This window comes from Priapulus caudatus, unplaced genomic scaffold (genome assembly GCF_000485595.1).
Source record: "Priapulus caudatus unplaced genomic scaffold, Priapulus_caudatus-5.0.1 Scaffold24, whole genome shotgun sequence".
NCBI classification, from domain to species: domain Eukaryota; kingdom Metazoa; phylum Priapulida; class Priapulimorpha; order Priapulimorphida; family Priapulidae; genus Priapulus; species Priapulus caudatus.
Window position 1 is genome coordinate 99,485 of NW_014577085.1, and position 19,466 is coordinate 118,950.

The window sequence follows — 19,466 nt, forward strand, 5'->3', positions numbered from 1 at the left end:
CCGCACACCAGCCGATTTTACAAACGATGAAGCGATGAAGCGATGAAGCGATGTAGGTGTGCAGCGGCCTTAAAATCGGCTCATCGGCTCATCGGTTCAAAATCAAACATGTTTGATTTGGAACGATCACCCGATGAAAATAAAATCGTCTACAAATGAACGCGCACACCTACCCGATATCGGCTGATTTCTATCGGGCCGATCAAATCGCATGAAAAATCGGCTGGTGTGCGGCGGCCTTTAGTGGCAGGGTAGTAGTATAGTGAGCAACTCTTAGAGAGCCAACATGTGGACATTACCACAGAGACGATATGAGAGCGAACACGAGTGAGAAACGTTGCTGCAGTATGCACTTACTTATCTTCGCCTCGGTCGGAGTTCCGCACTGGCCATAGCCTGACATGCACACGGACGCTCGCATCACCGTACCAGACGTGTAGTCATCCACAGACAACGAGCCGTCGGACATGGGCACGCACGGACCATTTGGCTGAAACACAGCACAGTCACGTGGGTCATTGCGTGCACACTCGTGAATGCTGGTGCGTGTAGTTTTACATACTAGACAAATATATGCAAGGGGTCTTTAATGTATGGCATAGCTAAAGGCCAAGTACTACTACGCAGGAATACGTCGTAATGGACCACGAGCACTAGAATCTCATCTGAGGCTCTCATGATTGACCGTGCTCGTGCACTACTACCACCACTCTCCTGTCGCACACTCTGCCAACTACCACTTCCCTACCACACACTCTGCCACACCACTTCGTCTACCACACACTCTGCACCACCACTTCCTACCACACCATGCTGGCCACAACACTTTCCCTACCACACACGTCTGCACACCACTCCTTACCAACACATTCTTCACCACACACTCTGCCACCATACCACTTCCCTACCACACACTCTCCCACCACACTTCCCTACCACACACTCTCCCACCACCACTTCCCTACCACACATGCCTGGCCACACCACTTCCCTACCACCACGACTCTGCCACCACCCTTCCCACCACACATGCTGCACCACCACTTCCCTTCACACACTCTGCCCACATCCGACTTCCCTACCACACAACTCTGTACACCACTTCCCTACCACACACTCTTCCACCACACACTCTGCCACCACCACCTTCCCTACACACACTCTCCCACCACCACTTCCCTACCCACACACTCTCCACACCACTTCCCTACCACACACTCTGCTACCACACTTCCCTTACCACACACGTCTGCCCACCACCACTATCCCTACCACACACTCGTGCTCCACACTCCCTTACCAACACCTTCTGCACACCACTTCCTAACCACACCTCTCCCACCACACTCCCTACCAGCAGATGCTGCACACACTTTCCCTACCACACACTCTCCCACCACCACTTCCCTACCACACACTCTGCTACCACAACTTCATACCACACACTCTCCCACCACCATCCCTACCACGCACTCTCCCACACCCACTTCCCTACCAGACACTCTCCCACCACACTTTCCCTACCACAGATGCTGCCAACCACCAACTTCCCTACCACCACACTCTGCTTACCACCACCTTCACCTACACACACTCTTCACCACACACTCTGGCTTACCACACTTCCCTACCCACACACTCTCCCACCACCACTTCCCTACCACACACTCTTTCCCACAACCACTTCCCTACCCAACTCTTCCCACACCATTCCCTACCACACACTCTGCTACACCACTTCCTACCACACACCTCCCACCACTTCCCTACCACACACTCTGCCACCACCACTTCCCTACCACACACTCTCCCACCCACACTTCCCTACCACAGATGCTGCCACCACCACTTCCCTACCACACACTCTGCCACCACCACTTCCCTACCACACACTCTCCCACCACCACTTCCCTACCACACACACTCTGCCACCACCACTTCCCTACCACACACTCTCCCACCACCACCAGCTTACCATCCAGTCGTTCTCGCGCTTCTTCTCGACCTTGACACACAGGTTGGCGCTGCTGGGTGGCGGCGACCAGCTCAGCTTCTTGCTCACTTCGTTGAAGCCGACGTCAGCGAGCACAACGTCATCGGGGCTGAATGGCTTCTCCTCTGTCGTCAGCAGCCGGCCGTTGGACACGTCGCTGACTCCGTACGCGTTCTTCGCCTGCACGACGAAGTTATACTGCGTGCTCGGCTGCAGGCCTGCAACGACGAGACGGGAGGTGACGCACACGTCGGTGGATGCAACGTGTTGGTAGCGGCAACACGTCGCCGAGGGCAACGCATCGTAGGCTCGTCACTCAGCGCTTTTTCGTTTGTTGGTTCATTATTATTATTAATATTTCATAATAATAGGAAAGCGTTGACTTTCTCGTTCTTACAGCACGTATACGTCAGAAAAAATTAAAATATATATAACAATATAATTAAATTTCTTAATTGCGTTGCATCCAAGCATCATTCGCAAAGTTTGACGTGTGTTCGGAAAGCAAATAAGCAAGGCAAAGTTCACTTCGTGGCAACGCATACGAACACAGTATCATGAGGTGATAGATGGTGATGGGGATACCTTCTACGGTGAACCTCGTTGCGGTTGGAGGATCAACATCCATGTTACTGACGTGGTCACCCCAGTTGAACTTGACGACAAATTTCTGCATGTCACCGCCATCAAAACCGGGTTCCCACTTCAGCGCGGCAGAGTCGGATGTCACGTTTTCCACTTTCAATGCTACAGGGGGGTCTGGTCGGCCTGTAGAATAAACGCAAACATTGCCAAGCACATTACAACCATGGCTGATCTCTGCACGTACACATGTAAGACAGATCAGCGTATCGCTATGAAGGCCACTTGAAAACGCACTGCGATTGACAAAAAGTGGAACATGCATGTAGGGTCTCAAAAGTAATAGCTCTAAAGAACACTGCTCAGTTATCAGTTAAAAGAACATACTCGTTAGATTGCAACCTCACTGATGATAAATCGTGATAGACTCAATAGTAGCTCCTTCTCACTTACTTTTCTGCTGCAGCTTTAAGACCACCTCTGTCTCTCCCATCAGATTCTTCACTCGGCATCGGTAATTGCCCAAGTCATCCTTGTCTACGCCCTTCACCACCAGGCGGCTCTCGTACTTGTCATCAGCATCGGGCTGGGCGGTATTCAGTGAGATGCGGTCACTCTGTTGTATCTCATGACCACCCTGTTGCTTGTACCAGGTGAAAACGGGCTCTGGCACAGCTCGTGCGTGACACACCACAGTTCCCGTGTCTCCACTGGTGTATGCAAACTTTGTTATGTTTTGCACGACGACAGGTGCAACTGCAGAACATAAAACAATTGTTAGCATCCTACAGAACAATGTGTACAGAAAAAGTGAATTAGCAGGAGTGAATTGTGAAATTGTTAGGCGTTTACTACTGTGCCATTCCGTTTAAACTGTAAAAAAATTCGACTTGCATCACAACTAGCATAGCCCCATTTCACATAAACAACTTTAGAAACTAACTAAACCACACACCACACCATCTGCACCACATAAGAAACATGTGGGTTAGATATTATACTCGCTACACTGCTGCATCACCACCCAAAACCAGAGCCTACTATAATCAACAGTGACGTAGAAACAGGTGAAATCGCTGCACATTTCTGTACTGCGTGAGCGCAGTCATAGCATTAACTTTAACCATCAATACACAAAAACTGTGATACGAGAAAGGCGCTGGAAAATTTCACGCGAAACGCAAAATGTCGAAAACACGCAGGACACGTGTCACGTGAACTGACTTGCAGTGAAATCGTATGACAGAATTAGCTGCGTGCACTCACAGTTGACGATGAGTCGCAGCGTGTGTGACACCTCCTTGCCGGCGCCGATTGCGCGGCACTCGTAGTTGCCGTTATCGGTGCGGATGAGCGCGTTGTCGCTGCGCTGCTTGTCCAGCTGAGCTCTCGACGGCCCCCTCCACCACAGCGTGCCTGTTGTCTCACTGATGTACGTGTCCACCTGTGTCTGCAGACAGACGACGTTCACGCCACATTACACATGCTACATTCTGCCCCCTATTGTGTTACAGACCCAGGATTTTTGGAGAAAGAGGGCTCCTCACAAGCAACGAGGTTGTGAGACCCATGGCGTGGAGTCCAGAAGCCTTCCCCCCGAAACATTTTTTGAATGAAACCCCGTAGATGCAATTTCCTATGTATCTGATGACATTTATTCATCTAAAATGTGTCCAATCATCTCTAGACAATTTTTTTGAAAAAAATCACGCTTATTTTTGACGTCTAACATGAAGTTATTGGCTTTGACTTGGACAAGTCACGCCACAACAGTATACATTAAAAGATTTTTGCTTGGAAAAAACAAGGAGAGGGCATGCGCCTGCTGCATCCCCTTTGAATCTGCGCATAGCGTGTTAAAAGGTTGAGATATGTGCCGCACACAAGATTTTGGTAAGTGCATTACATGGCAGAGGAATCTTCAACGTTTATAGTGCAGATATTCGCTCTCCTAAGAGTTCTCATGCGCTAGTCTAATCTTTATTGCTTTTCACGTAAAAAAACCTTTGACGAGGGCATTGATGTTAAAGTTGCAAGAGGACAGGTCCCCAAAAACCTAACTGTGTTTTAATCCAACACTACCTGATTTGACATGTGCACAAGTGTACAGACATAACACGACATACATTGTACTTACTGCAAACCTTAACCACAATGTACTCCAATTAAATGTTTTACAAGAATGAAAGGATATATAAATTCACGTGTGCACCTACACTTATGTTCACCCACATCGGGCTTCTACAACGATGTTACACTTACTGTGTTGATGACCGACGTGAACAGCCTCGTGCCTTCTTGACCGATGGTCAGTTCCTGTCCGTCCTTGAACCACTGGATGACGGGCGCAGGCTTTCCTCGGGCTCCACACGTCACGAACAAACCCGTGTACGACTCGTTCTGTTTGATCACTGCTGGCGGGAAGGCATTTAGCTCAGGCAGCTCTGAAATGCAAATGTTACAGAATATTTAGCAGCTCACACGATGGCTTAGTATTGTCACACTGATAGAGCCAGGCAATAGAGTCTCGTGTCCATGCTCATGTGCCACAATACAGGCTATGAGAATCAGCATTAAATCAAGAGTGAATAAAAACAAAATTGTTTTTAGTCACTCCTGATTTAATCTATACATGCCACACAGGTTTCACTCAATGATACAAGATTAAGAAGGAAAAAAACAAGCTTCACAAAAAAACAACAACGTGAACCTAAGCAGAATTATAATGACGGAGCATTAAACGTACTCCTCACTGTCAAATTGTTTGGCTAATACAGTCAACGTTACACAACTTACACGCGTGACAAAAAGACACGCTGGATCGAATGTGAACAGCTAGCAGCAGTAACGAGGGTAGCCTCGGCAGCAGTAACGAGGGTAGCCTCGGCAGCAGTAACGAGGGTAGCCTCGGAAGCAGTAACGAGGGTAGCCTCGGCAGCAGTAACGAGGGTAGCCTCGGCAGCAGTAACGAGGGAGGGTAGCCTCGGCAGCAGTAACGAGGGAGGGTAGCCTCGGCAGTAGTAACGAGAGTAGCCTAGGCAGCGTGACTCACGGTTGACGGTGAGCTGGGTGTGCGCGCCCGTGCCCAGTCCCAGGCTGTTGCGCAGCACGCACTCGTACGCTCCGTTGTCGGACAGCCGCACCGAGCCGGGCTGGTACGAGCTGCCGCGCCAGATCACATTCGTCTCGCCACTCCTGTGCCACTCAAACTCGCCGCGCGGCACGCCGTAGTCTGTCGCTGTGCACGATATCACAGGGCTGTCTCCCACCAGCACGGCCTCGACGGATTCGATCACAGCCACGCCGGGCTTGTCTAGAACATAAAGGTGGGATCGTTACATGAGATACTTGGACACACGTCGCACGCGATCGGTTTATCTTTATGATGGCTATCAGTGTTGATTTCCATGGGCATGCAATGCCACGTGTTCATGTGGTTACAGTGACATGTTTTGTGATGATTAATAAGGGAGAGCGAGAAGAAAAAGAGAGAGGTGGAGAGACTGAGCATGAGAGAATGCCAGACAGAGAGAGAGAGAGAGAGAGAGAGAGAGAGAGAGAGAGAGAGAGAGAGAAGAGAGAGAGAAACAATAAAGGAAAAGAGAGAGAGAGAGAGAGAGAGAGAGAGAGAGAGAAAGAGAGGGACGGAGGGAGGGAGGGAGGGAGGGAGAGAGAGAGGGAGAGAGGGAGAGAGAGAGAGAGGGAGAGAGAGAGAGAGAGGAGCTAAAACTAAATGGTGCCACAACAAACACTGGCTGCCCTCATGAAGCATTAAACCAGTTATACGTGAGACTTATAATGGTTTGCACATGGCACTTACAGCTGACTTGCACATATGTGTGCGACTCTGACGTTCGTGTCACGGGATCTGCTTCTAGAGAAAGCTGGAGGAAGCTTGTCACCTTGCAGGTGTAGTTGCCGCCTTGTGTTCTGCAGAGAGATAGTGAGATTACATATAATGCATCTTTGAATAAGAATTACTGCATGGTAAACCCAAATGTTAATTACCCATTTAGATAAGAGGCTTAGCTGCATACTGTGGCCCAGTCTGATCTTTACAGAGTTGTTAGACTGAAACATAGGAGCAGTCAGTCGTTTCATTGTATTTTCATTCGGATCACTAACCATGCTTTAATGACCACGAGTGAACCATGAGTTATAGTAATTAAAGAATAAAGAAAACTGTTACATTTCTTTACCTCTATCCACCAACAGATGGCATCCAGTTTAAGTAAGTTCAGATGCTGATCACTTCCTTACCTCACAATCTTTGCGATCTTCAGCGTGGCGATTTCTGCAACTCTCAGCCCATCCCTCCACCACTCAATTTTCGCTGGGGCGGGATACGCGTCCACATTGCATGTTATTTCCACGTTACCACCCTCGCTGGTTTCTATGCGCTCTGGTGTCTTCACTCGCGGTGCGTCTGCAAGAACACCGTGCACATCAGCCAACCTGAACCAACTTTTACATCCAATGTTTAGAAGTTGGAACATTTTAAAAAGTTGTTAGGTTTTACAATTGATCCAACTTTTGCCACCCAGTTATTTTTTTACCTGGTGAGTGGGTGGGCCCAGTAATTTTATGTTTTGCATCTAAGTCTATGTTCGACCTTGCATCGTCTTACATCTGAACTTGACGTCATGATATACAGTGAGATGATATATAGGATTGTTACTATCAAGAGTGGATAATAGAGATCTCTATTATCCACTCTTGTTACTATTCATACAATCAATAAGAAACTGCACTTACACTGCACTTCTATGGTGATTTCGGCTCTCCCAGTTCCTAGGTGATTAGTGGCTTCACATCTGTACACACCTGTGTGGTCCACCGTCACTGGGTTCAATGCATAATCCTGCAGAGGGACGGTATAGCAGATTATTTTCAAGCATTTGCTAACACTTGCCTTATTAAACAAAAGACACAGCACCAAGGGGTGCATAGATTCATATCATACCCTGCTACAAAATATATTTTGTGTTTTCAGAATTGTTTTGACTCGATGCTTTTATGACTGTTATTTCACACATTGTACAAGTTGGCCTGTGCACGCTCTACGTAGTGCATCTCAAATAAATAATCATTCAAAGATTAAAAAAATCGACTTTCCAATCAGCAACACTACAGCATTCACAAAAACAGCATTCGTTAGTAATCGGTAAAAGCTTCGTTTACTCCATTTGCCAGAGGGAGCAGCAGTACTTGTTAACAGTGCATCTCAATCAGAGCATCACAAAATCAAAACAGGCATCTTGGTAAGTGCGTGCCACAGGCTCATTCTACATTCCCATTGTACTTTACAAACGAGCTGAATAGAATAAATTAAGCTCTGTGCGCAGTACCGTACGTACACAGGCTAACGCAGCTACATGAACACAGAGAATGGCAATCAATAGTATAAATAATTAATATTTGCACTGCCTCAGGGTTGACTGGAAAAACCATATGCTACGTGCTACATTGGTACGCTATTGCTAGATGCTGTTGGCCTCTTGCAGTTTACTATGAGAGCATCTCACAGCTGGACGCTGGCATGTGATTAACCCAATCACAGGCAGGGAAACATTGTCGAGGCACAATGCGCTGAACTTACTCTAACACAGGGAGAGAGAAAAGTGAACGCCTCGGTAAAAACACCCCGTAAGACTACAGTCGCACGAACGTTCACAAATCCGATAAAAATCTCTGGAAAAGTGAAGCACTCTCGCAGTCGCAATCGACGCCGGCTGCTCAGGTTAAAGGTCGAGTACTCACAAAGGTCGTGTCGGCGAGTTCCGAGCCATCCTTGAACCACTTGACGTACTGCGCGGGAGGGTTGGCGTTCACGTCGCAGGTGAGCGCGCTCTGCGAGCCGAGCTCCAGCCGCAGCGGCTTGAACTCAGGCGTCACGGTCACGTACGGCTGATCTGAAGCCAAGAAACACATCGCACGCGTCACCGACTCGCAATACGCGATCCCGACTAAACGCAAACTGTAGATTTGCGTAACTAATCAGTAGTTCGGTTAAAGCGGGAAAAACCAAAACCTGCGCGTTTTCAGACCGCCATTTATTCTCCCCCAAATACCCGACAGCACTGTGGGATACCTAACTGGGCATAACTAATATGTGACGGAACGACATGCATTACATCAACACAACCAACCGCATCCACAGTCTTACATTTCTCATGAACAATTCCCTTCCGCTCCCCCACCCCCCGATGTGGTAGCTGCGACCATGCTCCCTCACCCCCCGATGTGGTTGCTCTGACCATGCTCCCCCACCCCCCGATGTGGTTGCTCCGACCATGCTCCCCCACCCCCCGATGTGGTTGCTGCAACTGCGGCGCGCTTACATTTCACGCTGAGGCCCTGCTTGATGACCTTCTTGTTCTGCTCGTTGACCTTGTTGTAGACTTCGCAGTGGTACTCCTGCCGGTGGTCGTCGCGCGACGCCTCGATCGTAATCGTGCTCACCGTCGGACTGTTGACGTTGCCCGCCACGTACACGCCGTCAACGGACACGCCCTTCGGAGAGTACCTGCGTGAGAGTAGCCATCGGTCAACACGCATCCCTGCTGCGTATACCAGCACGCATACAGTCAAAACTGTACGAGTCGCTCAAGTAATGGAAAACCCCTGAGTGTCGTGTACAGAACTTAGGAGAAGTGCCCATTTCAGGGAAGTCGTTTCACTGTATGACTGCCACACGGGGAAAACACCGAGTGTTCTTTACATAACTTAGAACAGGTGCCCATGGAGATGGTTTCTCTGTATAATTACTGCACAAGGAAAACGCCAAGGGTGTCCTTTATTGAGAGATGTCCGCTCTAAAGAGATCCGCTAACACACGTTTAAATGTATACGGATCTGCATCGCTATTTATAAATAACCAGATTTTCACTTACATTCTACCCAACCATACAAACTTTTTACTATACTTTCCTTAAAAAGAATCCTTCACCCCTTTCACTCAATATATTTTAGGGCCTTAAAACCAAATCAAGCTCATTATTTTTAGTACAACAGGTATTTACAATAGGTTTCACACACAATAGTGAGGCACTCACCACACGATGGTAGGAGGTGGACTGCCTCCTGCACTCTCACACCGCAGACTCAGCTTGTCGCCTTCGTTTACCGTCGTGCTCGGAGTTACCGTCACCCTCGGGTCACCAGGTGGCGCTAAACACACACACAGATAGTTTATGCAATTATATATATACAGGGCAGGGGTAAATGACAAATTTTGTCATTATTAACCCCTGATACAGGGTAATACTGTTAGTATGTCCATACCATCTCCTCCCAGTGTGCACATACTATGAACAGTATACACGCACACACGCATGCTAGCACACACACACATACACACACGCATGCACACACTGTCACACAGTCACACACGCACGCACGCACGCACGCACGCACGCACGCACGCACGCACGCACACAGCACCACGACACACACACACACACACACGAACACACACATACTGTCACACACGCACGTACGCAAGCACGCGCACACGCACACGCACACGCACACTCACACACAACACCAACACACACACACACCTACGTACGCACACACGAACACACACATACTGTCACACACACACACACGCACGCGCGCACGCACGCAAGCACGCAGGCGCGCACACTTACTGAGCACGGTGAGCTGCACTGGCTCGCTCTGGTGCACCTTGCCAGCAGCGAGCTGTGCGCGGCACGAGAAGCGCTGGTTGTCCTCGGCGTACTGCGCGCGTGCGATGCGCAGGTTGTAGGCGCCCGTGTCGCCGTTCGACTGCAGCGTGTAGCGTTCCAGCTGGAATGTGTCGTCGATGAGCATGCCATCGTAGCGGTACCAGTACCTCCTGCAACACGCAACGACTTGTGTGACACACACATACGACGCACCGTAGACGAACCGTAGACGTCAACATACGCCGACCTCGATTGATGATAGTTAATTTAATGTTGGTGTCGTAGCGATAGTATTCATATCCAATTTTTTTCGGTTTTACGATGGATCGTATTGTATGCCCATTCAGATTATCTATCAACGTATGAAATGTTGATTCCTAGTCAGGGGTTATTGTAGAATGCCACGTAAGACGTACCAATAGAGTAAATCTAGTTCTATTCATATGTGTCTCTAAGCTGCTGATGCTGAACGTTGAACATGCAAGTTGTTCTCCCAACAATCAGATTGGAATTATTACCGCCACTAGATGGCAGCACAAGTCAACTCACGGTATACAGCATATCATATGAAGCCACACATAGGTTTACTACAACAACACTAATGCCATTCGCTTTTCAAAATGCAAGACGAGATAACGAACAAGAATCAAGAAACGCAGTATAACGAAGACTACATTAACAGGCACTATGTATGTAGTTCAGACATGGCAATAAACGGTTATGTATACTACTCTTCATTTCTCTAATATACAATATAGAATGTGTACGTGGTAAAAATTATCATTGCATAGCCTCCTTTATTTCGCGCTTGTATTGAGTCAGACACACTGTCATTAGATGTATAAGAAATGCTGGATATCATCGTAAAAACATTGTATAAAGCAGTGAATAACGTGATGGTTTGCAATAACAAATCAATATATTTTGAGTGATTCGATATCTTGAAGTATAAATACTGGTATAGTATAGTAGTCGGTGTCAGAAACACTCAAACACACACATGCAGGCAAGCAGCGAGAATGTCATGAGCAAAATAAAAATGTGTGTCTACACTTACCAGACCATACCATCGGCCACACTAAAACAAGACACATTATTGATGAGATAAAAACACTTAGCATGGGTCAATGCAGATTGCATGTGCTGTTTATCTACCACGGACATGTTAAAACGCCAAATATGAACTTGTTGGTCCGTAATCGGTGTAAGTGTGCCACCGGCTCTAGTACTTTAGCCCTCATTGGCTCTGCCACAGGCAGCCAGCGAGGGCTATAGCACTATAGCAGTCAGTATTCTGCATGCCCATATCACAAGGTAATCGACAGGGTCACAGAAATATCACTCTTGCATCGCATATGCGTTTTAACATGTCTGGAATTAATACTGGATGTGAAGGTAAAGACGTGAAGTATAGTTTCTAGCAAATAGGGAGCCGGGGAAAGGGATGTGATAAACAAGTGAAGGGACGAAATCGATATGGGAAGATCTAGAGAGTTTACTATGATATCACGCGGTACTTCTATTTATTCAATATTTTACTTGAGCACTGAATGCTTAAAATTCTACGCACAGGATATTCTATTGAGACAGACTTCATCAACAGATAAACTGACGGTGGGAAAGCCGTAGTAAGCGCAATCTACATATTAATCACTCTTACAAGTCAAGCACCTAATGAACCAACTGATTTCAACCAAATATACGACACCATGAATAAACATGTATAAAAACATTCAGGCCTACAAAGCCCTGTAACTTCTAAAGCTGTCAACTGCATGCACACTTTACGCTAGACTAGGTCAAAAACACACACGCAGAAACGACGGTCTACACAAACAGTCGTACAAATCTAACACGCCATTAGCAAAGTGCTAATTTGACACTCAACTTCCGAATCGAGTTATGTTTTTCGACAAGTACGCAGTTCAGCATTAATCCGACACGGTGCATTTCTCCACCATTATTGCATACATACTTGGCGCTCTTGACATTGAAGACGGTGGGGTCAAACTGGCATTCCAACGTAACGTTTCCACCTCTCTCGACTTCTTTCGCCACTGGATATTTTAGGAACTGGCAGCAAACTGCAAAAAAAACACGAACGCACTTTAGCACAGACGGAAACGTTCTAAAAAAACGTTTTTTGCACGCGCAGTTACAATATTCAAGACGGTTTTTAAGACGGACCCATTAGCAGTGCTAAAACAAGAACGCCTACGCTACTTCGATTAATGCACGCCTGGCTGAGCGACAAGAAAGTCAGGCATGTGATGCAGCCCAGCATCCTCTAAATATTGAATAACCTAGCCTGGAGACGAAAGTGCAAACGCACGGGGCAATGCGCCTCGGCTAACGCAGGGAGAGCATTCTATGTACCTACAACGCACGAACACATGTCACAACAACTACTTGCCCGGTTGGTCTGATACTAAGCGACAGTCAGTGGCACAGATGAGCGCGCAATACAATGGAGTGGTTCGTTGCAATGCTGCAAGCGCACTCGTTCCCACCGATCGTGTTGACCACCGCGTCACCATCGACCTGAGCCTACGGTACCACCCCGGGGGGTCGGTGTGTATGGGGGGGGGGGTGCGCTACTGGTCCCCCCCAGGGGTGAGGCCGACCGTGTCCTGTCACATGCAATTACCAGACAGCTGACGCTACGGAACCAGAGCGACGCGTCAGAATGTTGCTACTGTCAGCTATTTCATTGCAACATGGCAATTTTTCTACCATCATCAGCGAAAACCAGTGTGATACATCGTACCAGAAGTAGATAATACTAGTTATCTACTTCTGATCGCACCGATACATGGTCCGAAGGAAACATAATGTGAACCTGTGAACCATGTGAGCCTGAATGATAATCGAACCGCACCACTCGTATACTTTTATGCGCTTCCCATTTTCCCCGCGACAAGACAAATGTTGCTTTCTATTAGCAAAGTGCTGACAGTTCTAGTAACTTCATGTTATGTATGTATATATATATATATATATGAGTTGCAATGTATTTATTTATAACGTGTTTATTATCACCGAGTCTTCTAGCTTAGTTTGATAGCTACAATACAACGGCTAAAATAATGACAATAAACGTAGCATGGGGATAAATAGCTGTCGCTGTATCGCATGGTGGAATACAATCCACGTGCTCACCAAATGCTGATTGAATTTATTTCCTCATTTCCACAAAAAAAGTAATCCTAAAATTACTACTGTCGACTAGACACTGTTGACAGGGCAAAAATGCGGATGAAACTACAAAAAAAAAATGTGTACCTTGCAGGCCAGACCACTGTAGATGCCTTATATTGCTACTGATGTGTATTTAATAACAGCCGCGCTTACAACAAGATTATTGAATGTCCCCAATAATAAACAACATACGTGAAACATTCGACCACCGTGGAATAAATACAAAGGAACAACGTGCACGAACGAGCTTAGCAGACAGGGATGAAAGATACGATAACGTAGGCCCTACAGAACGAACATTTACCCACACACATCTGGGCGAGATCCGTCAGATGTCAAGCAGGAACGCGTGTCGCGGGGCTGGCACACCTGGCACAGGTAAAGAAGCGCCACGCACCGACACAGATCGCCTGTGATACTTACGTCTGCTCCAGGCACCGAAAAGATTTCGTGCGACGAGAAAACCAAAGCACGCCCGGCACACACAATCATTCGGAGACCTTGCGCGGGTGATAGGTTAGGGTTGGGATAATACCTGGCAGAGACAGGTCAACTTTAGAGGTAGGTGGGCGGGCACGTCTAGTCACCTTTATGCACGGCTACCATGGTCCTACGGCATTATGAACGCCACATGCAGCTCTCTAATGCAAAAGCAATCTGGTTAAACATGGGTTAGGGCTTGCAGCGGGGCAGTGAACCTCTGCTGCATAACAATGTCACTAATGGAGTATTCTAGAATGGCTATGCGATAGGTCAACAAGGTGTCTCTACCAACATTACCCTGAGAGACAATATTTTCATTTCTTTCTCCTTGCGTTTCTAAACCCTCCGGCCACAAATAAAATACATTAGCGAAGCAAAACGTGCCAGCGTTTACTAACAGGTCTCCTATATTTGAATGGCTTGTAAAAAAGAGTCTAGAACACGTTTTGCACGACGAGAAAGTTGAAAGTTTTTGTTTTAATAATGATACGAAAGCTTGCACTCTGAACCTATAGGGAAATAAATTTAAACTCTAATAACTACATACGATGACACGTAATGAATCATGGAATGATACATTAATCAGTAAATCAACTTGCCGGAGATGAGCGCACGTAGATAAAACAACGCCCAGGGGACGTGACATAACGGAAACAATACCTGAGCCAACAAAACAATTCCAGCCGGCCGAAAATGTAAATTTAAAATGCACAACGTAAACCGCGCACAGACGGGTAATTCTAGAGAGGCAATTAAAAACACTTTAAAAATTCAAAAACAGGAAATTCATATCGAAAGTCATCAGTCAAAAACCATTGACGATACCTCGTAATTTATTTAACCGGTCAGCCACATAGACAACTATAGCAGCTGTGTGCGACAATATGAATCCATGAATATTTGAACAGGATGTATAGGCCACATGATAAAAAATTCGAGAAACCGGCTAGCTAAATTATAGCAGGTAATATAAAATTTAATGACCATCCACAAGCCCGTGGGCTTGAATAAAATCTTTATGTGGATCACTATCATCAATAAAACATCTTCGTTGTAACAAAAAAGTTACATGCAAAGAAATGCTCGCATTGTATAAAACCGAGCCATGATTTGTTACAACTAGTTGCTAGTCATTATACATGTAACGAAACGCATAGCAAAACTACCATTATTATTATAGCACGATAGCACGTAGCAACTTCTAGGTACTACTATGGGAAAAACAGAAGTGCTCGAATTTATTAATCATAACCGCGAGTGCTGAGTGCCTCACGCACAAGTACACTATAATGCTCACAGACCTTACACAACTAAGTTACCGAAGCATGAAACGTTGCAAACGAACCTCTAGAGTTCAGTTGCCCCACCATTCATTCACACTACACGGAGCCGCGTATAGGAAGTAACATACGCATAACTGACGACAGTTGCTTCTATACAGATCACGCTAGCCCGTACCAGCCCATCACGAAAAACAATATAGAGTTCCACCGCCTAGAGGAATAGAGTACTGATCGGCCCCCACCGTCATTAATAAGAGACAACTCTACTGACAATTATGAATCTACTTAATGAGTAAACTAGATTAATGGCATTCGGAAGCAGCTTTTCCTAGTTGCGAAGACACACGCTTGTCTGCACACGCACCCAACCGCACGGAAATATTAGGTAATCGTGATTATTAATGAGTAAGTCTGATGAGCATATGCCTCTCCCCCAGCCTCTCCCCGGATTAACATCAGCCGCTCCCCAGTGACTACCTACGCGCCTCGGCTGCTGGCTGTGCGGTAGAATTATAATGTCTTACTGCGACTGCAACGACAGAATCAGCATTACATAGGTGCTCATTTAACACCGCTGATCGAATTGATTAACAGAGTTATAAACCCGGTTGGCCACGTTCTATAGGAACAAGTAATTAAGAAATAGCAGGGTCAGTGAGTATTGGACGCTGGCCATAGGAAAGCGGCGAGGCAGAGAGAGAGAGAGAGAGTTTATGATGCTGGCACCTGGAGAGTGATAGAGTGGAACGGTGCCAGAAGAGATGGCGGGAACAACTGCCGTGCACCCTACATTTAAGCTTACGTACGAACACACCAGTACGCATGTCTAAGACGTCCATATTGCCTGCACCACTAATTAGGGCAGATGGGGTCGTTGTCGTATCAGGTACTACAGATATGCCTACCCGCATGGTAGTTTTAGGTTGTTAGTATTATGTTATATTTTATATTGAGGTATGTTTAGGGTTAGTGTTAGGGTTAGGGTTAGGTACACTTCTGTAGTACAAGTCTGTACACTTTGTGACTATACATATATGTACCTCGGGTACATATCTGTAGTACCTGATACGACAACGACCCATCTGCCTAATAGGCGATCGTGCGTGTAGTACCGACCCGCTGTAACCGTAAGCTGTTTTTCCTTTTTTACCAGGCATAATGCCAACTTGCTAATGCTCCAATATGGCAAGACGCACGGAACAAAGGAGAGCCGAGGAGGTTTTTCTGGTACAGTACAATGATCGCGGACCAGAGCCAAGCACACTGAAAAGGTGACAAGTGGCGTTTAGCCTTACCTTACCCAATTTACCACCTGACTACGTTTGTGTGGACATAGGCCGAAATGCTGCCCACGGACAACGCGCGGTGCCGGAACACAATCACACACTTGCCCCCCCCCATACGTCTGGCAAAAGCGTCCAGCATAAGACCGCAAGCAGTAGCTTGGTTTATGCTATACGGATATAACTGAGAGCGGAAGGGCGACGTTCCACGTTGGTGCGCATCTACAGCGCACTCTACTACCACATTATCGAACTTTTGTGGGTTGGCCATATCGCGCTGGAGTTGGAATGAATCTACGTGCGCAACACCACAAATAAACCTCACATACGTAGGTATTCAGAGTGATAACGTTGCTACCCTGTCGGTTACGTTTCACGCACAGCTGGCCGACGGGACGCGCACACGACCACGCACGCACGCACACACACACACACACACGCACGCACGCACACACACACGCACACACACACACGCACGTACACACACATTACAACATCGCGCGCGCACACAGCTTGCGTAGGAAGCTCTGTGCTTTTCCATGCTGACAGACAAGGGACGGACGCGTCGCTGGAGGAGGTTTGATCAAACGCGTGCTTCTCACGAGCCGACCAGCCACTGATCAGCTCAGCAATGCAGCGAGCACATTCTGCAGGCTAGGCATGCCGCGTCACTGTAATTGTCGCACTGCGGGGGGCAGGCCGCGCGCGCGCTCGCCCTCACCAAACGACACTTTCATAGCCCGCCGGTTTCAGCACGCGGCAGGGCAGGGGAGACAAAGCGGGGGATTGTGGGGGGGGGAAGTTGTCACCGCGGCAGCGCTGCTCGTTATCGCTGGCAAGACGCTGGTGCACGCCGCGCACCACAATGCTCTAATTGAATAAGATGGCGCAGCGGCTGGACCAGCGATACCCTCGCTGCGGCGCCGACGCTCGCTCATAAACTCACCCGACAACTTTTAATAAGCAATCTCCAATTTTATACCCGCTTATTAGGTCAGCCGAGAACCAGTTTCGCTCGGGTAAAAAAAAATCTACAGCAGCAATGTCCGAGGCTATTTTCTAGACTGATAAATATAGTGGCTGACGGGGTATACGCATGGGTAGAGATGCGTTTACAATGCGCCATATAATTTCTGGCAATGGTGAATAAACTTTCTTTTTCGAATACATTACCGAAATTACACATAGCAATCGATTTTTCACAAGATAATTACATAATTACGCAGAATTTCATTAAATATGGAACATAGTTACCATCCTTTATTCTGTAGAGATGTGAAAGCAGTATTGTGTTATTGTGTATGTACGCACAATAACACAATGTATTGTGTTATTGTGCGTATATATCAGTAGCAGTAACAATTGACTCAAAATCGGTGATTTGTGACTCCGCATTTTTAGGATTTCTTATATACGATCGTTTATTACAAAGCCATGTACATTTAAAACGCGTTAACACAAAACACTCGCATCTGCAACTGAAGCTTTTAGAAAGCCGAGAGTTATAAAGAACTGACTATAAGTCGCCCACACAAAAGCAATGCAAATCTCGCACTGGTCTAACGCATTGAAACCTCACAAATAAACTGGGTGAACAGCCTCCATGCGCACTCGCTGCCATTCTATAGTATGTCCGTAGCACAGTTTCGAGCAATTCATACCACGGTCTCTCGTATATCCACTTAACGGCAAACGTTCAATAATGAACAGACTGCGTTTAAAGAGCTACTGACTGAGAGATGAAAAGCCACAGCGTTCGTGGCAGCGCGCAGCAACTGGAGCAGGAGGAAGTAAATGCTCGAGTGCATCATGACTACTGGGGGACAGACACAGATCTCACTTAAGCTCCCGCACACATCTGATAGAGTGACACACAGATCCGCACAATATTATTCCAAATAATTTATTAGCGCTTAGCCGTGTCTAAGTAAACGCGTTCGAATATAGGTTAAAAATCCGCAAAAGCAGTGCCACCCAGAATGAATGAAGACTTGTATTTTCGAGAAAGGCGTTTCTAATCGCCGCTTTTCTCCCACGATTTGCAACCACATCTGTCATTCGTGTTTTACGCCGTCGAGTACAAGAATTTCTCGTCCAGCGTGTGAGTAAAACAGGAGAACATAATATCCAGTCCATAAACCATACATTATAGGCTATTAATAATGTATTGTCATCCCGTGCGATGTCACCGACTTGACTTATGGCGACGTCTAATCAGAAATGTAGAGTTGAGTTATCTAAGCTCCCCCTGCCGTACGGCATCACCCGCGGCTGCATCCATATGTCATTTACATCGCGGGACGTCTTGTAATGGCGACCGTGTGAGTGCGTGTAGCACCGACCCCGCTGTAACCGTAGCTGTACCGGGCATAATGCAACCTGCTAATGTCCAATATGGCAAGACGCCGGAACAACAAAGAAGAGGAGAGGTCATTTCTGGACGTACAAATTGATCACGGCACCAGACCAACCACGCTGAAGGACAAGTGGCGTTTAGCGCCTTACCTTAACCAATTTACACCTGACTGGCGACATGGCCATCATCCCGTGCGATGTCACCGGCTGACTTATGGCGGACGTATAATCAGAAATGCTAGATTGCAGCTTATCTAAGCTCCCCTGCCGCGTACGGATCACCGCGGCTGATCCATATGTCATTTACATCGGGGACGTCTGTTTTTTTTTTTTTTTTTTTCCTGAATGGCTGACGGTGACCTGCTGCACAAACGTTGTGCCGACGGCAACGTTCACTTAAATTCCCTTCATATTCACCGGCAGTTTAGAACGCGTCCGTCACCCGTGTGTGTGTGTCATTCGCGCAACGCTCTGGCGCAATCAGTTATCACAATCACTCATCACAATCAGTTCTCATCGCGTAAGAATACCGTATGCAAATTATAAGGATGCTGTTGAGGCGTGCCAAGAATTTCCAAGCGAGAAAGAGAGAGAGAGA

The 19,466-nt window shown here is 47.0% G+C and overlaps 1 protein-coding gene across 2 annotated transcripts in view; it reads right to left on the reverse strand.

The window, feature by feature from the left end:
* The window catches only part of LOC106813696 (hemicentin-2-like), a 63,770-nt gene that overhangs the window by 5,454 nt on the left and 38,850 nt on the right, over positions 1–19,466 (reverse strand). For both annotated transcript variants that reach the window (XM_014817914.1, XM_014817907.1), the window contains exons 2-16: positions 12,242–12,350; positions 10,228–10,436; positions 9,631–9,745; positions 8,917–9,101; positions 8,336–8,487; positions 7,331–7,436; positions 6,836–7,001; positions 6,396–6,505; positions 5,628–5,888; positions 4,838–5,019; positions 3,842–4,025; positions 3,029–3,331; positions 2,579–2,761; positions 1,976–2,211; positions 358–490 (exon numbers count right to left, since the gene is read on the reverse strand). In XM_014817914.1, the coding sequence (XP_014673400.1) occupies positions 358–490; positions 1,976–2,211; positions 2,579–2,761; positions 3,029–3,331; positions 3,842–4,025; positions 4,838–5,019; positions 5,628–5,888; positions 6,396–6,505; positions 6,836–7,001; positions 7,331–7,436; positions 8,336–8,487; positions 8,917–9,101; positions 9,631–9,745; positions 10,228–10,436; positions 12,242–12,350 (2,634 nt within the window). The remainder of the gene's footprint in view (positions 1–357; positions 491–1,975; positions 2,212–2,578; positions 2,762–3,028; positions 3,332–3,841; positions 4,026–4,837; positions 5,020–5,627; positions 5,889–6,395; positions 6,506–6,835; positions 7,002–7,330; positions 7,437–8,335; positions 8,488–8,916; positions 9,102–9,630; positions 9,746–10,227; positions 10,437–12,241; positions 12,351–19,466) is intronic.